At 41.4% G+C, this 24,057-nt stretch overlaps 1 protein-coding gene across 3 annotated transcripts in view; it reads left to right on the forward strand.

Moving 5' to 3' along the window:
• The window catches only part of AKAP6 (A-kinase anchoring protein 6), a 495,085-nt gene that overhangs the window by 269,029 nt on the left and 201,999 nt on the right, over positions 1-24,057 (forward strand). The window contains exons 6-7 of one of the 3 annotated variants that reach the window (XM_080685020.1): positions 8,837-8,933; positions 10,070-10,233. The exons of 1 other annotated variant lie outside the window; for it this stretch is intronic. In XM_080685020.1, coding sequence (XP_080541146.1) covers positions 8,837-8,933; positions 10,070-10,233 — 261 coding nt within the window. Of the gene's footprint in view, positions 1-8,836; positions 8,934-10,066; positions 10,234-24,057 lie in introns of all 3 variants that reach the window. One more of the 3 variants, XM_080685019.1, reaches the window with a different exon arrangement.

Consider the following 24,057-nt stretch of genomic DNA (forward strand, 5'->3'; position numbering starts at 1 on the left):
AGCCTGTAGTTCTTATTGCCCATAGGGATTTCTTTCCCCAGCTCTGGGACCCTGGGCTGGGGGTCTGGTGTGGGGCTGGGACCCCTTGCTCCTCCAGTCGGCCTCTGCAGAGGCGGTCTCCCTCCTGATTAAAACAGCGGCACACTTGGGTGCCAGACCAGTCTGTTCTGTGCCTCTGCCCCTCCTACCAGTCTCAGTGTGCTTTCTTCTTTACTTCTCTAGTTGTAGGACTTCCATTCAGCCAGCTTTCAGCGGTTCTGGATGATGGTTGTTGTGTATTTCAGCTGTAATTTTGATGTGGTTATGGGAGGCAATGAGTACAGGCATTTGCCTACGCCACCATCTTGGTTCTCCTAATGCTTATCTTTTTTAAAAAAATAATGTTTTTATTGTTTTTAGAGAGAGAAGAAGGGAGGAGAGAGAGAGTAACATGGATTAGTTGCCTCCTGTACCCACCCCGACCAGGGATGAAACCCACAACCTGGCATGTGTCCTGGCCAAACTGGTGACCTTTTGGTGCATGGAATGATGCTCAACCAACTAAGCCACACTGGCCAAGGCTAGTGCTTTTTTTTTTTTTTTTTTTTTTTTTTTTTTTTATAATAAACTTGGAACTTCTTTCTCAAGAGTACATAGTACTTTTAATTTTTTAAGCTTCTGATATTATACCCAGAAGTGTGGTGTATTGTCATAATTAATAAATCAATGACAAATGTAGCCACTTCATCTTGTTGGGGAGATACAAAATTGTGATGGTGGCTGACCATTTATTTAATTATGTGGTAAGTACCATATGAGAGAGTAAAGTTAAATTGATGATTTGGGCTATCTCAGCCAGGGTACAGTTTATATGGCAATTACACCAGGATCATCTAAGTGTAATTGGCAAGTAATTTTGTAAGTGAAGGAACATGACAGCTCATTTACATGGTGTTCACTGAGTAAAATTTGGGGACATTTATCAAGTACCTCCACGTGAACAGTGATTGCACCAGTATCTCCCAAAATGCTATGGGCAGTTTGAAAGCTCCATGGAAGGTTTTTGGAATGAATCTCTGTTCATTTGTTCCCTAAATGTTTGTTAGGTGTGTGCTGTGCACCAGACACTGTCCAAGGCACTAAGAATACAAAAATGAGTGAACAGTTCTACTCTCAAGGAACCCATGGGTGGCATGCAGACACATCATCAATAGTGACACAACAGTGTAGTAGGTAGAGGTGTGAGCTCTGTGCAGGTATTGTGGATGCCGAGGAGGGGAAACTTGGAGGATGGAAGATGGTCAGGGAAAACCTGCTGGAGTGGCTGACAACTGAGATGAATTTTAAAGAACGAAGCAGGGCTGCCCTGGCTGGTTGGCTCAGTTGGTTGGGGCTTCGTCCCGTACACCAAAAGGTGGCAGGTTCGATTCCTGGCCAGGGCACATACCTACTTTGTGGGTTTGATCCCTAACTGGGGCACATATGAGAGGCAAGTAATCGGTGTTTCTCACATCTATGTTTCTCTCTCTCTCTCTCTCTTGCTCTCTCTCTAAAAACCAATAAAAACATATCTTCAGGTGAGGAGAAAGAAAGAAGGAAGGAAGGAAAGAAAGAAAAGAAAGAAAGAAAGAAAGAAAGAAAGAAAGAAAGGAAGAAAGAAAAAAGAAAGAAAGAAAGAGAAAAAGCAGGGCTGAGCCAGGGGTGGGGGAGAAGGGCTTTACAGGCAGAGGTGCTGGCGGAACATAATCTTGGAGGAGCAGGATGGCTGGTGTGAGCCAGAAACTTGAAGCAGTTCAGGCACATTTCAAGGCAGACATGGGGCCTGAGGAGCAGACTTGGCTGGGGTTGTAAAGGGCCCTGTAGGTCATGCTAGAGCCTGGACCTTATTCTTCAACCTTGGGAAGCCCTGGGAGACTTTAAGAAGAGGAGCATCCTTTTCAGAGTTGTTTTATAGACAGACCATTTTGTATGCTAACTGTCTTTATTGGGCTATTACGATATGACAGGCTCTGTTCTACAGATATCAAGGCATTTCATCCTCACAGCAACTCTATGAAGCTGATACTAGTATTTCCCCCTTTTATAGAGGAAAAAACTGAATATTCAGTAATTTCTCAAAGTTGCACAATGGGTGAAGGAGGAGGCAGGATTTGAATCCAGGCTATCCATCTCCAGAGCCCATGCTTGTCACCATCGCCCTACACCATGCCGTAGCCCCTTGACACAGTCCACTGGAACTCCCTGTTTGTAAAATGCACACCCCTCACCTACCCATTGGACTGTGAGTCCTGTGAGGTCAGGGACTGTATTTATCATGTTCACGCTACATTCTGCCAACCAAGGACAATGTCTGTATTGTCATAGGCTTGTCACAAATAAGGAGTAAATGTAGTTTTGAGGGGTCATGACTGGAGGCTGCCAAAGTCAACTTGGCAAGGGATGTGATTCTAAATCTGTGGCAATGTTAGCCAGTACGGAGGGGTGAGAATGGAGAGATACATTGGCAGGGCTTGGTGATTGACTGATCAGATGTGTGAATTTTGTTGGCATAGTCTACAATGTTTCTGACTTCCAACTCCTACGCTGGAGAGATGACTTGGCAAAAGAATCAGAAGCAGAGGGAAGCTCACACTGCTCTTCACAGAGTTCTTACATTCCTGGGAAGAAATGTTGTGGATTTAGGATGAGAAGTTAGGAAAAATCTTATGTGGGGATAGTTAAAAATAGAATGAACACATCTGCCTGGGATTGTTGAGAGACAGAGCTGCCCTGGGGTAGGTGAATGGTGAGATGGCCTTTGGGATTCTTCTGCCTTTGAAAATTTTCTGGTTCAGAATAAATAAAAATTCTCCCAAGCCACCTATCCTTAATTGCCTGGCTTAAGAGAAAACCAAAGCATCTAAGGACTGCTAAATATTGAGTCCAAATGCCTGGATTGTAGATGAGGAAACAGAAGCCTAGAAAGAAAGGAGGATGCATCCAGGGGCACACACTTAAAGCAGAAGGAAGACCCCGATCACCAGCCTCTCAGTCCGTGCTGCCTCTCCCCTAAATCTCAGATAATAGCTTCTATGTTTTGGTGCCTCCTGTGGGCAGGCCCGGGGCTGGGCAGTGCCACAGAGCCAAAGAGAACCTGGTATCCGCGTTGGGGAGTTCAGGGAGCTTCCACAATAAGTGCCACCTGTCACTTAAAAATGCTATGTAGTCCCGTTTACTACATAGAACATTTGGAAAATGGAGAAAATGAATTTAAAAGTTCTTAATGATTTTTGTTTAGGCCAACTCATTGCTAGGCACTGCTTCAATGCTTTACAATCATTGTCTCTAATTCTTGCAACAACCTGGGAGTTAGACAGTATTATTTTCATTTTATGTTTCAGAAAGTTAAAGCACTGAGAACTCACTCCATCAGATCAGACTTTGTTAACTCCCAAGTCCTACCATGCACAATTAAAGTTAACATTTTGTTGTATTTCCCTACAGTCTTCTTTTTTTACACACTGGGACCATTCATTTGCATAGCTATAATTTTATCAGAGATACAATTGAGACTTCATTTTTTTTTTTGCTTTTAATATATTCTATGCATTTCTCATGTGCTTTTATGATCTTCATTTTAATGGCTATACGTCTTAACAAGTTTTAGTAAACAAGGAAATCTTTACTAATAAAAATCTTTCAATTCCTGGCACATATGGCATTTGTAAGGTTGCATTTTATATTTTGAGTACCATCTGACCATCCTCTACAGATGGCATGGGGGAGAGGAGAGAAAGACTGCCAGGTGTGGCACGGGGACCTGGGTTCATGACTTTCTTTCCCATCCGGAGCCCCTGGGAATGAAGGAGGGTGCAGGGCACAGCTCAGAGGGGAGCCTCCACAGAGATGGCCTGAGACAGGTAGTAGGTGACTTCAATCCTCTGCTTTTCTGATCAAACATACATTCTTCCTCCCCCCTTGTAAAAAAGCAAGTTTTCATTTTCCTAGGGTAGTAAAAATCTTTTGTGTGAAGAAAAAGTGCCATCAAGTGCCTTATTCATCAGCATATATACTGTCTCTGTAAAATGACAGTGGGAGTAAAAGTTCATCAGTTCAATATGTCTTTCACTTTTGGAGACTCCTGACTAATAACCTCTGGTATTTATCATCAGAACAGCCAAAGAGCTAAAATCTGGCACATGCTGCTCTCATGCACTGAAGAAAGCTTAAAAAGACAAAAGATTTTCTCCATTTTCCCTTCTTCCATTCATTTAGAAGAGAAAGCATATCTTTTTTTAATTAAAAAAAATATGAGCATGCAGAAACATCTGGCCTCTATTACCATAGCAGTCTCCTAACTGGCCTCCTTGTCTCCAGTCTGCCTTTTAAAATAAACTCTACACAATAGCCAGAGAGATTTTTCTAGAAACAGACCTGCGTCAGTCACTCATCCATACTGTTGCATCTTCTTTCGTGGCTCTTTGAGTTGAGTAGCCGCAGCTCCACATGTCCTGCTTACACCTGTCCTAGTTGCACCAAGCTGCTGGTGGCTCCTGACTCCTGCTACCGTGAAGGCGCCTCTGGGCCTGCATGTCAGTGGGCTCCCACAGCACCTGCCCAGCACTTACCACACTCACATGTAGCCCACAGTCTTGTTTTTTTTTAAATATATTTTATTGACTTTTTACAGAGAGGAAGGGAGAGGGATAGAGAGCTAGAAACATCGATGAGAGAGAAACATCGATCAGCTGCCTCCTGCACACCTCCTACTGGGGATGTGCCCGCAACCAAGGTACATGCCCTTGACCGGAATCGAACCCGGGACCCTTCAGTCCGCAGGCCGATGCTCTATCCACAGAGCCAAACCGGTTTCGGCCACAGTCTTGTTTTTACTTGGCCAGCATGATGCTTTAATTTAAAAAAATTAAATCTCATTAGGCAGGGCATATCATTGTTTAGTTTGCTTAAGGCCCCATCGCTCTCTATTATACACCAACCCCTAATCACACATTTACTCTTTGCTGGGTCCTATGAGGCTATTTTCTCTCTTATTTTACCCAACAGACTACAAGCTGCATGTGCCAAAATTCTGTATTAACTTTGTATCTATAGGCCTGGCAGAGACTGCTCAATACATAGCTATGGCATTAATCCATGCTTTAAAAAAAAAAAAAAAAAAAGCTTAAAAAGCCTTGATAACTCTTTTCAGCCTTTCTGTTCACAAACACAAAGCTCGGGGACCTCAATGGAGCAAGCAGGTACTAGCGGTCTTCCATGGGAATGACTGATAGTCTGTGTTTGTGATATGATGCTGCTAAGACTGGACCACTTTGAATCTTTAAGCCTCTGAATGTGATTATGCTCATTCCCATTACTTCCCGTGCCAGGATATCCATATCTGTTATGATCCCTCATGAGAATTATTCTTCACATTTGTCATAGTTTTGTCCATCAAGGCAATACATGTCCTTGGTTTCACTTCATCTCCACATGACCTCCGCTTTTCCATCAAACTGGGCTCTGCAGAAATTTGGATGGAATAGGATTAGAAATTTGAATGGAATAGGATTTATCTGCTTTGTAAGGTTTGATCATGATCCAAGTACTATCGGTGTGCTTACCACAATTTGGATCCTGCCAAGGAGTAAGTACCCGGATCTGGACAAGCTGGTGAGGCTAGGCTGCAGTAATGGAAATATCCATTGGTCAACCACAGATATGCCATCTTGTTGATAATCTAGTCCTTTGTCTCCGTCACTGTATTTTCCATCTCCTTATCATTCTCTTCTAGACATTCACTTACATGTTGCTGTAAAGATACCAAAAAAGATGTGGTGTCCCACAGGACTCAGGTTACTCATATTTATGGAATTTCACATCATCAGTGACATAGGTCTGTGGTTTCTGTCTATGGCAATGTTGTTGCCATAAATTAAATCTCCAGAAAATGGCCTGCGTTCTCTGAGAGTGCTATGGGTGTTTCAGAGGGACTATATGCCATGAGGCATTAATGAGGAAATGTGTTAGAAGCACAAGAATGGAAATGTGTCCAAGTGTCAAGTTCAAGGAAAATAAAAAGAAAACCCTTTTGTCTAAGCTTCCTTCCCTAGGGAAGAGGTGGGTGTAGAATAGAGAGAGATTATTATAGAATCCTTTAGGAGCCAGAAATTTCATTGACAATTTTGTTAATGTGCCTGTTTGGCTGCCTTCTCAGAGGCCCATTGTGAATTCCTTAGCTGATAACATTAATGGTTAATGGGTGCACCTGAAAATCAAGCAATATTGTACCATTTGGGTAATAGTTATATTAAATGGTTCTTTTCTACAGCATCAAGCTTATCAGCTTATCTTTTTTCTAATAATGAATACCTCATCTTTTCCAATTTCTTAATCAAGCACTTTTATATCATCTTGAGGCAGAACCAGACCCAGCTGCATATAGTCTATACTTTGGCCTGAATTATGTCAAATTATCCAATTTACTCACAGGTCCTTATGTTCTGTTCTCCTCTGAGACATGGGCCTGACACATCCCTTCCCAAGCTCATGATCACCAGCCACTCAGCATAAGTCTGCTGTAAGCAAATAGAATCAAAAAGAGCATGTGCTAACTTTACAGTCATGAGGAAATGTCTAGAATATGTTTCTTCCTAGATTTTGGCACTATGGAGTGGATCTCCAGTGTTTTTCTTTTTCCTGTCCTTTCTCCCTGAGATGCACATGTACCTCATTCTGCATGGCCTTCAGAGTTGGGGCTTTCCACTGCATGGGCAAAAAGTAAATGCAGCCATGCTTAACCTATAAAACAATAGATACTTCATTTTTCATAGGTATTATATCCTATGGATTGACCAGAAGCATCAGGCTTCCCATACATTGCCATACTTTATTTTCTTCAACCAAGTACCTATAACTGAAAGAGGAAAATATAAGAAATAGTGAACAACCTTTGGGGAAACCCAATACTGTCTCTGTCATATTTGGCTGAAACTTTGCTATTTCTAATGCCTCTAGTCAGATGAATTTTTGAGTCAATTTTTTTTAGTCAAAATTTTTATTTTTATACTTCAAGGCCTGATCTGCCTGGCCCTATCTCCTTCATTTGCAACTTTTTTTATTTAAAAATATATATATTTTATTGACTTTACAGAGAGGAAGGGAGAGGGATAGAGAGTTAGAAACATCAATCAGCTGCCTCCTGCACAACCCCCGCTGGGAATGTGCCTGCAACCAAGGTACATGCCCTTGACCAGCATCAAACCTGGGACGCTTCAGTCCACAGGCCGACGCTCTATCCACTGAACCAAACCAGTTAGGGCTGATTTTTGATGCCCTTTTTCTTCTGAGCTTTAAAAAGACCCCCTTTTCCCACTAAAAACAGGAGAACCCAGACTCACCACTACACATCCTTCTCCTGTAACATGGCAGGTGCCCTTTGATGCCAGGGGCCATGCTTCATAACCGCTCAATTGCTATTACCCGCCATAGTATACAGAATAGGAGGAATACATGGTTTATAAATGAATGAATGAATACCCAATTTCACAATTATGGTTGTTTAACCTCTTTTGTCTAAATTTTATTCCAACTGGGACTGTACCATCTTCAACTTCTGCAAATATTCTTAATACTAAGTTCAGTGCAATGCACACAGCTATGGCTCAGTGTTTAGTGGGAGCAAAATACGTTGTATATTTTGGAGCCATATCACAGAGAAGCCAAAATTTGGCATGCAATATTTCAGAATCCATGCTCATTCCAATTAGTCAAGTGAAGGAGTACATTTTTATCCTGAAGACTAACCATTGGTTGAACAGATTGGTTACTATAATTACTCTCCATTGGACCTCCTGTGGTTGGAACCTCTTACAACATTCCAGAGATGGAAAAATATTTGGAAAACCATCTGTGTTTCTCGAAATATTGAAATGGAAACCTTCACCTTCACAGAGTGCTACTCACACAGTTCAACAGATACCCATTATTCCCGCAAACATTTATCAAACATTTCGTATGTGACATGAGTTGGAGATAAATGTGAAACTGGCAAGTGTTGCAAATTGCTTATAATTTGGTAGCCAAGTACAGAAATAAAACGGAATACAGTCTGATAAAGTCTACAATAGAAGCAGGTATAAAGAGCAGAGGTAACAGAGAGAGGGGATAATTAACTTCGTGTAAGGGTTAGAGAAGGCTTCCTGAAAGAAGTGGCTCTGAGTTGGAATTCAGCCACGACATCAGGTTTTCTTTTTTGGATGACTATCATGAGTGAAAAATGCCCCTGATATACTAGATTTATTCATTTATAAAGCAGTATCACATTGTAAGAAATAAACATTTAAAAATCAAAGCTATGAAAAGCATTCAACTCCTCAATATAGCATCAAAACTCACCTCTATACTCTATGGTTTGCATGCTATCTCAGAAACAGAGCTGAGTATCTACTATATTAATGGAGTTATATATGTTCACATAAGGCTAATAAATTTACGCTGCCAAATTTTTATGATTTCATAAATAATGCTATTACTAACATTTTTAAAAAGTGAAAAAAAGAATTCATGTGTGCTAGTAGGAATTCAGTGTGTTTTGTAGAATACTGCTACCCTTGATATAGCCTATGGGATGTGACTTTCCATAAAAACCCAATGAACTTCTAGATTTGTCAGCTGTTTCCAAACAGATGCACTCTGCTAATCTAATGGAAACATTCTGAGCCCAGATCCCATATATCAATAGCTTTTAGTATTGCAAATTAGTTTGCCTATTGAGTAACTTGGACTCTGTAGTTCCTGATAAAAAGTAGCAAGTAATTTTGTAGGGATGTTGTATGTAAACTGCCCTACCAGGATTTGATGCTCATCTTTTTCCTTACAGAGTTTTAAGTTGAATGTAGACAGTCATTGTGCTCTCAAGGAAGCTGTGGAGGAGGAAGGACACCAGCTTCTCGAGCTTATTGCATCTCACAAAGCAGGTAAATCCTCCTGAAATATGGCAAGTCTTTATGTCTCCAGACTATTAAGAATGAAGAAGCATTGCTGTAAATTACTGCTTATATTCACCTCCTTATGTATTATTAATATTTACATTATCAGATTGACCTTCAAGATTTATAAATGTTTCATATACTGCATACAATGCTGTGATACTTATAAGATGAAATACTGCCTCCAAATGGTCTGTTCATTTTATTTTGGGCTTGCTGTTCGCCTGAGTTTCAGTTGAAATCACATTTCTGAAAACTTCACATTGACATGCTTTTTGATGTAGGTGCTCTGGAAATAACGTTAAGATAATGAATGAGAATTGTGCATTTAGTTACGATGCATATGCATTGAGGTACTTATAGATATCATTACAGATACAAAGCTGGCAGGCTAGAGATATCTGATTATCTCCCTGCCAATTCACACACATGAACGTCTTGCATGTTCCTTGTTGGTCATTGTATTAGCAGAGTTTTGGCCTTATACCAATTCTTACCCCAGTTTAAATGTATTCATGAGGAACAGATTATAAATAAAAAATAGTTTTGTCATTTGGTTGTACTTATCCTGGTAGTAAAAGACCGTAAGACAGGATGAATTACAATTTGGCTCTGGCTTTGAGCTTACCACAGCTAAATAAGAAAAGAGCAGCATTAATCGGATGCGCTAATGCTAAAGACTGCTTTCTTAATTCTGGCCCATTTACTGTATTTCTCATCGAATTAACTTTACCTGTTTCCATACATCTTTCTGATCATTATTGCATCTCCACACAGATACACTCAGGAACTTTTATTTGAATTTGTGAAGCTATAGTTAATAATTTTTATATATTGTGATTTTTGTTCCACATGCAATTTTTTAGTCCATGTACTGAATCCCAGTCAATCCCAAACCATGAATCTATATGGTTACACAATTTTTGTGTCCTTATGCCTTATGTCAAGTCAAACATTCCCAGTCTCTATTCCAAGTGACAAATGCTAGTATGGCAGGTGAGGGTAATGGTCATTAAAAAGGACGTTTATTGTTTGAAATAACCATCTAATTTACTAAATAAATAATAATAGGGTACAAACGCAATCAAGTCCGTGACTTGTGCTTTCCCCTTCCTTTGGAGAAGGACTAAAGGACATGCTGCGGATGATTGCAAGTCAGTGGAAGGAGTTGCAGAGGCAAATCAAACGGCAGCACAGCTGGATTCTCAGGGCTCTGGATACCATCAAAGCCGAGATTCTGGCCACTGATGTGTCTGTGGAGGGTGAGGAAGGGACTGGAAGCCCCAAGGTAAGTAGCTTGAAGTTTGCCTTATTTCCTCTTATTTCTGTCTTCTTTTGAACAAGACACCACTGAAGTTTTCTTTCCAGCCCTAAGGCTTTTCTTTTCTATTGTGTAAACCTTATATATCTATATATAGATAGTGATATATGTAAACAAAATGAGATGGCTTACTTTAAACAATAAAAAAAAAAAGCCCACAACTTCAAGGTTTTCTAGGAGCAGGTCTTTCTGTGGACAGTGCCAGGGTAGGAGGGGGACAGCACTTTCGGGGTAGGTGAAAGGGGGACATAAAACATTTAGTAAACAAAACATAAAGCATCTTAAACATGAATAATCAGAATGGTTTTAAATTGTTTTGTTGCAACTATAAATCACTATAATCAGTGCAATCACTCAGCTCTGACATCCATTAGCCGCTTGGTTACAGCAAATTAACAAAGAAGAGAGAAAGTGATTCATTATCTCATTCCTGTTAATGACTATCAGATGCATTGCCTAATTAGGGGATGGTCATTGTAGTGGGAAGAAGGTCATATGCTTTGCTACAAATCTTTCTGCTCTGAGTGTAAGTTCTCCATAATGGCGCATGAACCGAATACAACAAGTACTTTAAAATTGAGTATTGACATGTTTTGGTTATCCATTTCAGAGTTACAAAATAACTCTTAAAGCATATGCAATTAAACTTTATTTTGTTTTATTTTATTTTTATGAGGCACCATTTAATGCCATGTTCTAAGGGTATCTTTGGACTCTTGATGTAGAAAGTAATTTTATTAATTTGACATTTTCATGTAATTTCTCTCTTCTTTTGTATTTATTCTTTTGTGAAAGTAAATGCAGAAAACCAGTTTCATAACAGACTCAGCATCAGAACATATTGTAACACAGGGGAAACAAATTTAAGGGTTCAGGGTTTCATTCCTGGCATGGACAAAGTCATTAATTAAATCGTCATCCAATCATTTATTCAGCATCCATGCCGGTTGGCATTGTGCTAAATGTGTACCGGGCGAGTTAAACAAACCCTTTGCCCTCTTAGACTCTCATTCCTAAGAGCAGGCAGAGGAGAAATCCAGCCTGCCCTGAGACGGTGAGACCATTTGTCCAGTGGAGAGTTCAGACAATTTATAGCTTTGTAACCTCAAACAACAACCTTTAACTTATTTGTTGGAAGCAGATAGACTGATGAGCTCAGTTCCTCTCGAAGAAGGTTCCACGGAGGAGGTCACATTTCAGGAAATACTTGAAGGAAGGAAGAGGGGTGGTGTGGCTCATGAGCACACATTTCTGGGAAGTGATGTGATGAAAGGATCGAAGCTGGAACTAATCACGTGGCAGGGAGAGCGGAGTCAGCAGGCTCCTCGGGCAGAAGTGGAGGAGCTCCTTCAGGGCACAGACTGCAGGGAGAACTCGACTGGAAGGACACTTTGCCTGGGCAGTGGTGAGGAGACAGGGCACAATGAAAATCTCCATTATGTTTTTTTGTTTTCAATATATTTTTTATTGATTTCAGAGAGGAAGGGACAGGGAGCGAGAGATAGAAACATCAATGATGAGAGAGAGTCATTGAATGGCTGCCTCCTGCACGCCCCCTACTGGGGACCAAGCCCACAGCCCAGGCATGTGCCCTTGACTGGAATCGAACCCTGCACCCTTCAGTCCACAGGCCAACGCTCTATCCACTGAGCCAAACCAGCCAGGGCAAAACTCTATTATGTTTTATTTATTTAACAAAAATATACTGAGTGCTTACTTTTTAAAAGCCTTCCACATGCCAAACACTGTTCTATAGCACTTCTGTGCATTCTCTCGTTTAATTCCCACACAAGCCTCTAAGGGAGACCTTTGATGGAGAAGACAGAGGCCCAGAGAAGCTGAGTAACCTGCCTAAGATCACACAGGTGCTAAGTAGCAGAGCTGGAGTTTGGGTCGGACGCCTTTGGCCGCAGAGCCCGTTTCCATCGCCACCTGGAGCACTGCCTCTCGCGGGCACTGCACAGGGAGGGCATGGTGATGCGCAGCCTCAGTGCCGGTCTCGTGAGGCTTAGGGGAAGTGGAGATGCAGACTTATTAGACTGTGATGTGCTGTGAGGGAAAAGGGAGCACCCAGACCTTGGGATGGGAGCAGTGATTTTGATGAGGACACCAGGGAAGGCTTCTTTCAGGAGACGGCCCAGTGTGAGCAGGCCAGGAGATTAGGAGAGCAGAGGAGGTGCAGGGTCTGCAGAGGGCAAGGGCTTTTGGGGGAAATGGCATCACTGATTTTCAGCATAAAAACGCATGCTTGGCTGTGGCGTAGAGTGCGGCGAGTGGGAGTGAGGGGGGTGCCAAAGTGGAACTGCGGAGGTGGTGCCATCACCTAAATTTGTAAAGAACCTGGGTTGAAATGAATAGCTCTGTCCACCAGGGCCAGTTTGAATCTGACACTTTAAAATTAGCTCATTTTGGAGGGAAGTACTGAGATGGAATAAGGACAATAACCCAATGAGGATAAAGTATGTATTATCAACAGCGAGACAATATCAGCATTTCTCAGAAAGAGGACGCCTGCCTGGGCCCTGACTCAGGTGGGCCAGCACCTCCTGGGTGGGGGCCTAGAATCACATTCCAAGGCTCCTGGGAACCACTGTCTACAAAGACCTGTTCCTGCAGGGGCGCCTGATTCTCCCACAACTGGGATTTTCACACAACACAAAAGAGGTAACAATTTAAACATTAAGAGGAAAAATAAACACATCCAATTCCTAATGATTTGGGTGCTAAACAAACAACAACAATGAAAAGCTTCTCTATCTGAAATGTCCCCAAAGTGAAAATGTCTTCCTTGAGTCTCATCGTTTATAAAGAATGACTCATGTTTTTCTTGTTAATGGTATTTCTATTCCAAAGCATCTCATGTCACACTGTGTACACAGTACATCTCAAAGCAGCTGTGGGGAGCGGCTGTTGTAGGTGTCACAGATGCAGGACCTGAGGGAGGTGCTAAGCATTTAAGACATGGACATAGCAGAGCCAGCAAACCCCAGGCCTGCTTCCTCCCAACTGTTTTTTTCGTCCCCAGTCTGCGCGAGTTTTCTCTGGACAAGTGAACTCATCCATAGTCCAGGGAGAAGGTGAAATCAATTTTAAGACAAAGAAAATGTGTTTCTAAATTTAAGCTTAGGAAACTATGGAGACATCAGAATGATCATTCTTTTTATTTGTTTAATGTTTATGAACCACCTCCCTTAGTCCCTTAGGCAAACACAAAGAATAATAGGAGAAGCTCAGACTCTGAAGTCAGGCTGCCTGAGTTCAACTTCCAAGGCTCACTAGCTATGTGTCTATGGGAAAATGACTTACTTCCTGGTGCCTCAGTTTCCTCTTTTGTAAAGTGGAGGTAATGCTAATGTCTACCTCAAAGGGTTGTGATGTACATGAAAGAGCTGACATATCTAAAGTGCTTAGAACAGTGCCCAGCACACAGTCAGTCTGAGGTAAATGTACAAGCCTTCATATTTAGTTGTGGAGACAACAGACAGATAATTATAATATCTGATCAGTGCTCTAGTACAGGTAGGTACAAAGCTCTATGAGTACACAGAGAAGGAAATAACCAGCCTGACTTGGGAATATCAAGGATTTGCTGGGGAGTTATGTTTTAAATGGCAGCGGGGGGTGCGGGGGGCACGCGAGCGGCCAGAGTGAAATGCAAAGATTTGAGGCGTAAAAAACATGGTGTGGCTAGAACCCGGGATCCTGTGGACAATGTTTACGCCGTCTTGCCACAATCACCAGTGCTTGCAATGTGACAAAAAATGACCCTTAATGATCAGTGATTTGAGCAATAATTTCTCCTATGTCTCTAAATGAGACTAGCTAAGCCAAAGTGAGATCTCTGTACAGAATACATCGAAAAGGTACTGTTTAAACAGAAATGTTTTCTCCATTTTGCACTAAATACTAGTAGAGCAAGCTTAAATAGGTTACCCTGAAGTCCTCCCAGACTGAAAGCTGGATTCGACTTGTCATCTATCATGTCAGTCCTTTTTCCGTGACTGACCTTGCACAGGTCATCTATGAATTGTGCCATGAAATGCATTCTCAAGAATAGCAGTTATGATCCTCTATTTCATCTTAGACCTTAAAGAGGAACTAAAATTAAAACATAATAAAAAATAACTCCAGATTCATCTTAGGTTTACTTCAGAAGCTACTGGGAACTTGAGAAGCATAATAGAAAATCTAAGGAATATATCTAGGGGGTATTTTTCTTTTTTACCTTGTTTGAGAGACTGTAGTAAAGGACTTAGTCTTAGAAATCTTGTAAAGAAGGAAGATAGGAGGAAATTCAAAGACTCTGGGAAACTTCTCCCCCAGGAATCGGCAGCATACCTTATTTGTTGTATTTCATTTTTTAAAGAAGTGTTTCCCCAAGACTGTGAGATCTTTTATACATGGAAATAGAGAACAGAACTTACCAATTCTAGAAATAGAGCTTCAGCACTCTATCCAAGAATTGAAAATGTGCTTGTAATTGTACATTTTACTTTATGTTGATGAAAGTTTATCACCTTAAACTAGGTTTTCAGTATGTTAGATTTTAAATACATATAGACAAAGGGATTTCAAAACGCAGTGAATAACTCCTAGCAAAGGCTACATGCTCTTTGTGACCTTTCAAGGAAAAAAACAAAAATCCTGAAAGCAAGATGCTTTCTTAGTTTTTGCACACTGGTTCTTTATATTGTCCTTCCCTTTATATCTTTACTTTTCACCTGTGCAGCACACATCATTACATATACCTTAGAACTGAGGCCGGGATTTCCCCACATGACGTCACTGGAAGCACAGGGCAGTGGTACTTTTGTCCTCTTTAAAGGAACAGATGTGTTTCCAAAACAAAGACTATTTGAAAATTTTATTGTAAATTCAGAGAACTTTATAGCTACTGGAGAGTGACATAGCCTAGGTTCCTATCAACGTCTTCATTTCCTCAGTGAAAGGAGACAGTGGGTTAGCTGGTTTGAACTCTAGGGTTGTGTTTATTTTATCTGCCTTATTTGAGATTCTTAGATTGAAGTTCTCACCCCTTTGGAAATGGACATCAGACTGTGAAGGTCATCAGAGTTATCCATTCAACAATAGAACGAGAGCAAGTTTAAGGACATTTCTTAAACATGTTTGCTCAGCCCTACGAAGGGATGCATGCATGTCCTCCAACTTGGGTATGTCGCTGACCACCTGGCCTCTCTTGAGATGTCAGGAGAGGGCCAGTCTAATGTTAAGGTACATTTTTGTTTACTAGACAGCCAAGCCATGGGATACTAGTTTTTATGCTAAAGAATTATATGTAGCCTGGCTGGAATAGCTCAGTGGTTGAGCATCGACTTATGAACTAGGAGGTCATGGTTTGATTCCTGGTCAGGGCATATGCCTGGGTTGCAGGCTCAATCCCCAGTGTGGGTGTGTAGGAGGCAGCCAATTAATGATTCTATCTCATCATTGATATCTCTGTCTCCCTCTCCCTTTCTCTCTGAAGTCAATGAAATTATATAACTATATATATAAAAGCCTAAGTGACCCTTATGACCAGACGACGGGACAACTGGCCGGTAGCTATGGCGTGCACTGACCACCAGGAGGCAGATGCTTAACGCAGGAGCTGCCCTCTGGTGGTCAGTGCACTCCCACAGCCAACCTCCCATGGCCAGCCAACCTCCTTCGGTCCCTCTCCCCGGCCAGCCGGCCCTGATTGGCCTCGATCACCAGCCAGGCTGAGGACTCCACCTGTGCTCAAATTCATGCATCAGGCCTCTAGTGTGTGTGTGTGTGTGTGTGTGTGTGTGTGTGTGTGTGTGTATGTATGTATGAAGAATTACAGGTAGCTTTCTTTAACTGAAGGGGGAGAGAGAAACCGATTTGGGGAGCAGCTTTGTAAGGTATTTTATCTGTTTTATATAGTGCCTCTTGGATAATAGTACAGCTGGATATTATTATCCTGCGATGGAATTTGATTCTGATTCTTCCAAAGCTTTGGTGAGACTAGGCATTGTCTCTGCATTCTTTGCTTTACTGGCTCAAAAGCTAATGTAGTTAGCATATTTTTTAATATAAGATCTTCAGAAACAGCATTAAGGTGATGAATAGAAATCATACCTATGTGTTCTTAGTCTCACATACATAGACCCATACATGTATAAAGAAATATTTTACTTTACTCTCTTCTCATGTAGAAAAAAAAGCACAGGTATATGTTGTCAAAGGAACCAGAAATGATATAGTAAGATTAAATCATGCCTAAAGTTGTAGAAAGAAAGACAACAGGCAAAGGCCTGGCCATTATTTATTGAGTGCTGACAGAGAGCTCAGCCCAGTGCTGGGTCAGACATAAGGGAAGACATGCTTTTCTGCTCAGTGGTCTTATCATCTCGGTGTAAGCACACAGTGTAACACCTTGTCTAATGTAGATTGCGCTATCTTAGATCTGGAATAATAGATCACCTAAGATTCAGATCATCTTAATTAGGATGTTGGCAGATTGAAATGGAATAGGGTTCTTGATGCAAGCAAATGAGTAGTAAATACATTACTAATTCCACCTCTTCTGTGCAGAATTCTAATGGAAAGGCAGTATTCGACCCAGTTTCATTCCAGTTGAACTATATAAACATAGTCCTGAGATGCAATACCTAGGGAGAGCCCTTCTTCAACTGTGGATCCTTTTTTTTTTTTTTATCAGAAGGGCAACTTTTCTTCAAAAGTGTTTTTGAAAGAAGAAACAAAAGTGAGTTATTTCTCTGAAGATCAGTTGTGGTTACGAAATTCATGATAGAATGGAATAAAAAATAGTTTCTCTACTCTCCTTGAGGCACTTAAATTTGCATATTATCAGATATATGGGTGAATCCAAGATGAGGAATCATTTTAATAGTCTGACACTCTAATGAGGTGACTGAAAAAGTGATTGAGATGATAAAAATATTATTAGGTCAAAGGACACTTAATGGTTAGCCCTTTCATGGTTTATGTGATGTATAAGACCAGAGCTTATCTTGAATTTTCACACTGTTCTTCCAATTGCTGGTGGCCTTGAGGGTAGGTAGAAATATTTGGCTCAGCAAGAATCTGGGAGTGAAATTCTTTGGTGTCTCTAATCAACACAGGGATGGTATTGACCTTAGTAGGTATGTAGCCTATTTTTTTCCTTATTTAGTCAAAGAGTGCCTAACCTCTGAATCTATAATACCTAGAGTTGCAAAGACGCACTGTTTTGGATACAAAGGTACATTCTCTTTTATTAGAATTTACATTTTAAACTCATACCTATTTTAAAGATGATATATAATTCACACATTAGAGGGACTTTTTGATATGTAGTGGAGTTCAACATTAAAAAATGTCTGTAAGTGTTTCAGTACAAAACGGAAGGCAAGATACAGAATTGCTTCTTTAAAAACACTTTGAATTTAATAAGTAAAATTTTTGAAAGTGTGAAACAATTACCTCAGTGTGTGATTTACACATTTTCCCTGGAATGTGTTGTTTCTGGCAGGAAAGTGGGCCCGGCTAGGGACAGCCCTGCTAAAGGGATTACTTTGCTCTGGCTCTCGTGTTTATTGAGTCACCTAGGCCTTCTCATAAAGCAGCAGCTTTCAAATGTACACACACCTGCACTCGGCACCCTGAATACTCCCAATGCTTGTTTAACTGTTCTCATACCCGTAGTATCTCTCCCTCCAGTGAGGTAAAAAAGCATTGAGATGTCTACATTCTGCTTTTTCCTTTTTAATTGGCATATAGCCATTTATGTGGTTCTGATGCTAACAGAGATGGAGATATTTTTTAATGAACTGTAGTGCTCTTGGCCACCAGGACTCACAGAACATTGTCAGTATTGCCCTCTACTGTGCCTCAATGAGGCAAATGCCTCTCGGGAAACATTAATTAGATTGGAGGTCTGCTGGGCCAGAGCCCAGGGACAGGACGTACCTCACTGCACCTTCCAGGCCATTTTGCATTGGGTTGGGGTGTTGGCTTCTCATTGTTATACAGCTGACCCTTGAACAATTTGGGTTTCAACTGTGTAGGTTCACATACATGCAGATTTTTTCAATAAACAGTACACTACTATAAATGTATTTTTTCTTCCTTGTGGTTTTCTTTCTTTTTTTAAAGAATAGTTTATTGATTTTTTTTTTTTTTTGAGAGAAAGAGAGAGAAAGGGAGAAGGAGAGGGAGAAGGTAAGGGCAGGGCAGGGAGGAGGGAGAGAGAGAGAGAAAGAGAGAGAGAGAGATGAGAGCTCAACTCTGATCTGCTGCCTCCTGCATACCCCCTACCTGGGATCGAGCCCACAACCAAGACGTGTGCCCTTGACCATAATCAAACCGGCAACCTCCTGGTGCACCAAACAATGCCCAACCAACTGGTCAGGGCTTCCTTATGGTTTTCTTATTGCCATTTTCTTTCCTCTAGCTTACTTTATTGTAAGAATACAGTATGTAATACATATAACATACAAAATATAGTATGTTAATTGACTGTTTATGTTATCAGTAAGGCTTCTGGTCAAAGTAGACTATTACTAGTTAAGTAGGAGACAAAGTTATACATGGATTTTTCACTGTGCAGGTGTGGAGAGGTGTCCATGCCCCTGAGTTGTTCAAGGGTCAATTGATCTTACTAGCAGTCATACCTCCTGTTATTATTTTCACTTTACTGATTGCAAAACTTGGGCTTCAAACACATGATAGATACTCAGGCTTATTCAGAGTCTTTTTAAAAACCTTACTTAACAGTGTAAATGCCGAACTCCTTACTCTGTCATATGACTCCACCTGCTTAGTCAAGATTCATGTCACTGTTTCATTTCATAAATGTTCTAATTAATTCATCATCTTCCAAATGTATTTTCCCCATTCTTTTTCTCTTTGCTGTTGCTCTGGGATTTTTCCATTCTATTTATCTATACTGGTCTTATCTATCTTAAAATCAGTAAATATTGACTATGTAAGTACACTGATTTCATAGCTCTGGAGATAATACTGTACCTCTCCTTGCTCATTGCCCAGGAGGGACACAGATATACATACATAATTCTAAATTAAGGCTGACTGTGTGGTAAATACTATAATAATGTACATCAGAGATAGGGATATTGAGGGAGGGGACATTCTTTCAATCTGAAGGAGTCTGGGAAGGCTCCTCCCCTTGCCCCAAGAGCAGATGGATTTTGTGGAGGTCTCTAATGTTCTGATAGATTGTAGGAAGACATGAGAGGAAGAGCATTCCAGGCAGAGGAAATAACATGGTTAGAAATATGGAAAAGGGAAACTAGGAGAAACATCTAGCAAATGGCAAACAGTGAATAGTTAGTGTCTTTTGATTATGGGGTGTCCATGAGTTTGTGGGAAAGGTGAGGACCTACCTACTGGAAAATAAAGCCTGAAAAGCTTTGAGCTATATACTGGAGAGCTTTGAATATCAGCTGAAGCATTTGTGTTTTACTAGTTGCCATGAGTGTTTTTAACTATTGGATTTAGCCATAGAAAACAGATGGAAAGTGGGATGAGAGAGGAAGAACTGACAATGAATTGGGAAACTAGTACAATGACTAAAGGCAACTAAAGTAAAGCAGTGGCTGTGATAATATACATATGATATTATAAAAGAGTATATATTGGGATTTGGTGTATAGGGAATGGAGAGATAAGAGAAGAGTTAATGCCAACTCAAAAGAATTGAACATGAGCAGTTAGAATTCAGGGGTGGGCAAACTTTTTGACTCGAGGGCCACAATGGGTTCTTAAACTGGACCGGAGGGCCGGAACAAAAGCATGAATGGAGTGTTTGTGTGAACTAATATAAATTCAAAGTAAAGGAGCGGAGGGGAGAGCAAGAGAACCGGATAGAACAGCCGGATCCGGCCCGCGGGCCGTAGTTTGTCCACGGCTGAGTTAGATGAACGGTGTTACCATTCAAGGTTGGACACATTTTGATAAAGAGCAGTTTTGAAAGTGGAGTACAGTGACCTTGATGTCTAATTAATGCGGGTATCTTGGTGGGTAACCTGGGCATAGATATTTCTGTAACCTCTGCAGGTGATTCCATAGTGTAGGCAAGTTTGAGAACAATGATTTAGGAATAGAAAAAGCCTGAAAATCATATATGTATCTAAGTGCAGTACTTAGATGCAAATGCAGGCCTGAAGCTTCTTGCAGTGGGGATCAATGCTAAGGATATAGTTTGTCAGTCCAAATAGAAATAATAGCTGTAGCCTTGGAAGTTGATATTCACAAGAAAGGACCGTTGTGTGAGAACAAAGAAGAGGTTTGATAGAATCTTGAGGAATGCCTAGACTAACTAAGAGCAAGGATGCCACATTAAAATTGGGGATTAAGTAAGAATCCACATGCTCAACAGTGAAGCTCCCAGCCCCTGCTTCCCAGGATGCTGGCAGCCAGCAGATAGTAGGGATGTACGTCAAAGGAACTTTTCATGGCATAGGGGTAACCTGAGCATGTTCATAGGATAAAGAACAGAACTAGTTAAAAAAGGACCATTGAAGAAGATTGTTTCAAGAAGGATGAGAAAAAAAGATGAATTAGCACAGTGATTAAGAAGAGGGACAGGAAGTGAGTCAGGTGGAACTCTGAGTTTCAGGAAGGGAGGGTGTATTTTTGTGAGACAAAGAGAAAGAACAAATATTGGGTGGTAAGCAATAGTAAAGAGGGAGGACAGCCAAAGGATTTAGAATGAAGGGAAATTCACTGGAATAAGTCAGTAGGGCAATTATTTGACTAGGAGGGTTGAGGGTGAGGAGGGACTAGAGCATAAGAGTAGGATTCAAATCCCACCCTCTCAATAAGAATTTCCTACAATTTCCAGTCCTAAGTGACTGCTACTCCTTCTAAACTACACTACATTTATTATTTATACCATACAGTTGGTGATTACTCACACACAGCCTTGTGATACCACTTCCATTGTTATCTTAGACATCCATTTATAGCTTCTACTAGAGGCCTGGTGGCATGAAATTCGGGGATTGGGCCTAAACCAGCAGTAAGACATCCCTCTCACAATCCTAGACCGCTGGCTCCTAATTGCTCACCTGCCTGCCTGCCTGGTTGCCCCTAACTGCCCCCTGCCCCCACCAACCTGATTGCCCCTCACTGCTTCTGCATGCTGGCCAGGTCGCCCCAACTGCCCCTTCCCTGCCAGCCTGGTTGCTCCTAACTGCCCCCCCCCACCAGCATGGTCACCCCTAACTGCCCCCCCTGCCGACCTGGTTGCCCCCAACTGCCCCCCCACCAGCCTAATCACCCCCAACTGCCTCCCCTGCTGGCCTGGTCGCCCCCAACTGCCCCCCCCCTGCCAACCTGGTCACCCCTCATGACCCCCCCACTGGCCTGGTCGCCTCACGCAACCTGCTGTTCAGTCGTTTGGTCATCCCTCACTAACCCCCCTGCCAGCCTGGTTGCCCCACGCAGCCTGCTTGTTCAGTTGTTTGGTTGTCCCTCACTAACCCCTCTGTTGGCCTGGTTGTAGGCAGCCATCTTGTGAGAGCATGATGGTCAATTTGCGTATTACCTCTTTATTATATAGGATAGTTAACATTGAAGGTGATTATAATCCTTGGCCCAGAGCAGCAACTACATCCTAAACATTTTTGTTTTACGGGTTTTAAACATTATTTGAGCTGAAATATATGTTTTATTTAATTTTATAATTAAATCGACATATAAATTGATGGTTGATTTATATTATTATTACTAGTAAAGCTAAAGACAGAGCTTCAGTTTATCTTCTCATCTTTCATGATACTTTATCTTGGCTGTAAATAATGGCATAATCCTCTTATCATCTGCTCTTTCTTTCTACCTTTCTCCTTTTGCCACACAATCTTTCGAAGAGCCATTTCAACTATTTTCCCCAAATAGCTAGCAATTTATACTATAAAAAGGAAAAATGTGATATTATTATTATTTTTGTACTTCCTTGAATCAGGTCAGTTGGTCAATTATTTTAATAGGTTGTAAGTTTTTTTTTCTTCAAGTCTTTATTTAAACGGACTTACTGAAATAATATACTGAGTTGCTTCTTTGGAAAAGAGCAGAAGCATCTAATGTGACTGAGCAGCTGACTAGCACACTGGTTGATGAGATTCCTAGTCTTTGCTCTAAAGCTCTCTAACAATATCAGGCGAGATTGAACCCGAGAAAGTAAAGGTCTCTAAATTGACATAAACTCATTGGGCAGAACTGAATCATACCGCTATTTGAATCTCTAACAAAGTCTAATCTCTGACATATTATATTTGATGCACTATAATCTGTGTACATACACACATCCTTCTAGTAAATGATGAATGCGGTTTAGTTAATATAATATAGTTTACAATACTAGGTCTTTGTAGGAAATATAGCTCTGCTCTGTAAAATGACCCAGATCATCACTTCTCTGGAACAGAGTCCATCTCCATAAAACACATACTTATGTGTTTTTCCAAACCAGCTTGGTCAAATTAGATAAATGAATTTCACTGGATAGTTCCATTTGTCTAACACTAGAAAAATCAATATTTTTTGTTAGGAATTTTGGTCTAATTGTGAGACCAGAAGTAGTAAATTTTCATCAACATATTTAGACTTCAGTATTATCTGAACCTTTTATAGTTTTTTCGTAATCTGAGGGCTCTGCATTTTGAATTATGAGGAATTTTGAAAAACTTATTTTTTGTCTCAGCTCTTTTCTACTTTTCAGCCCCGCATGGCCAAAGCTTTTATTTCTTTCCTAGTGGAAAGTAAACAAATAGCTGCATGATATAAACTCATGATGCTGATGCTAAGCTGACTCAATAGTTTCAGTGATCTTGACTATTGTAGGATGATGCCAACCAACTTAGTGTGCTGGCACTTTTCCCACTACTCAAGACTTAGGAGGGTCCAGAGCCTGGGCTGCTTTACACCAACCTCCTTTTTTGATCACACATTGTTTCTCCTCTTCACAAACTCTTCTAAGAATTACATATTTATAAAATGGCAGCTTTCTGGGCCCCACTACCATGCTCATTAATGAAGTTCTGTGTCATGATTTTTTTTTCTCTCTCAAATAAATTAGACTAATATGACTCAACAGAACACAAAATGCATTTTTCAAAGTTATCATTAAACTAGAGGCCCGGTGCATGAAAATTCATGCATTGGAGTGGGGGGGTGGTCCCTCAGCCTGGCCTGCCCCCTCTCGCAGTCTGGGATCCCTCAGGGGTGGGAGGCAACCTGGCGATCAGGGGAAGGCAACACCCCATCACACCTCTGCTGCTGCCACTGCTGGCAGTGCAAGCCTTGGCCAACCCTGGTTACCTGAGCCTTGGGCTGCCCTGTGCGGCTGGGCAGCCGCCATTCAAGGCTTGCCTGAGCCTTGGGCTGGCCCTGGACAACTGGGGGGCTGAGGGGACTGGGGGACTCCTGAGGCAGGTACGCTGCAAGGCCAGGCCTGCCTGAGGGCGGGCCTGGCCTTGCTGTGTGCCTGCCACCTCGGCGGAGCTGAGGGGACTGGGTGCTGCCATCTTGTGGCTGTGAGTGCTGCCATCTTTGAGGGTGTGCAGTCAATTAGCATATTCCCTCCTTATTGGCTATGAGCACTGCCATCTTTGAGGGTGGGCAGTCAATTAGCATATTCCCTCCTTATTGGCTATGAGCACTGCCATCTTTGAGGGTGGGCAGTCAATTAGCATATTCCCTCCTTATTGGCTGTGGGTGCCACCATCTTTGCGACAGTGTGAGGGTCAATTAGCATATTCCCTCTTTATTAGATAGGATTGTGCTATTTATTTTCATTGCATT

The sequence above is a fragment of the Plecotus auritus genome, assembly GCF_963455305.1.
Source record: "Plecotus auritus genome assembly, chromosome: 1".
NCBI classification, from domain to species: domain Eukaryota; kingdom Metazoa; phylum Chordata; class Mammalia; order Chiroptera; family Vespertilionidae; genus Plecotus; species Plecotus auritus.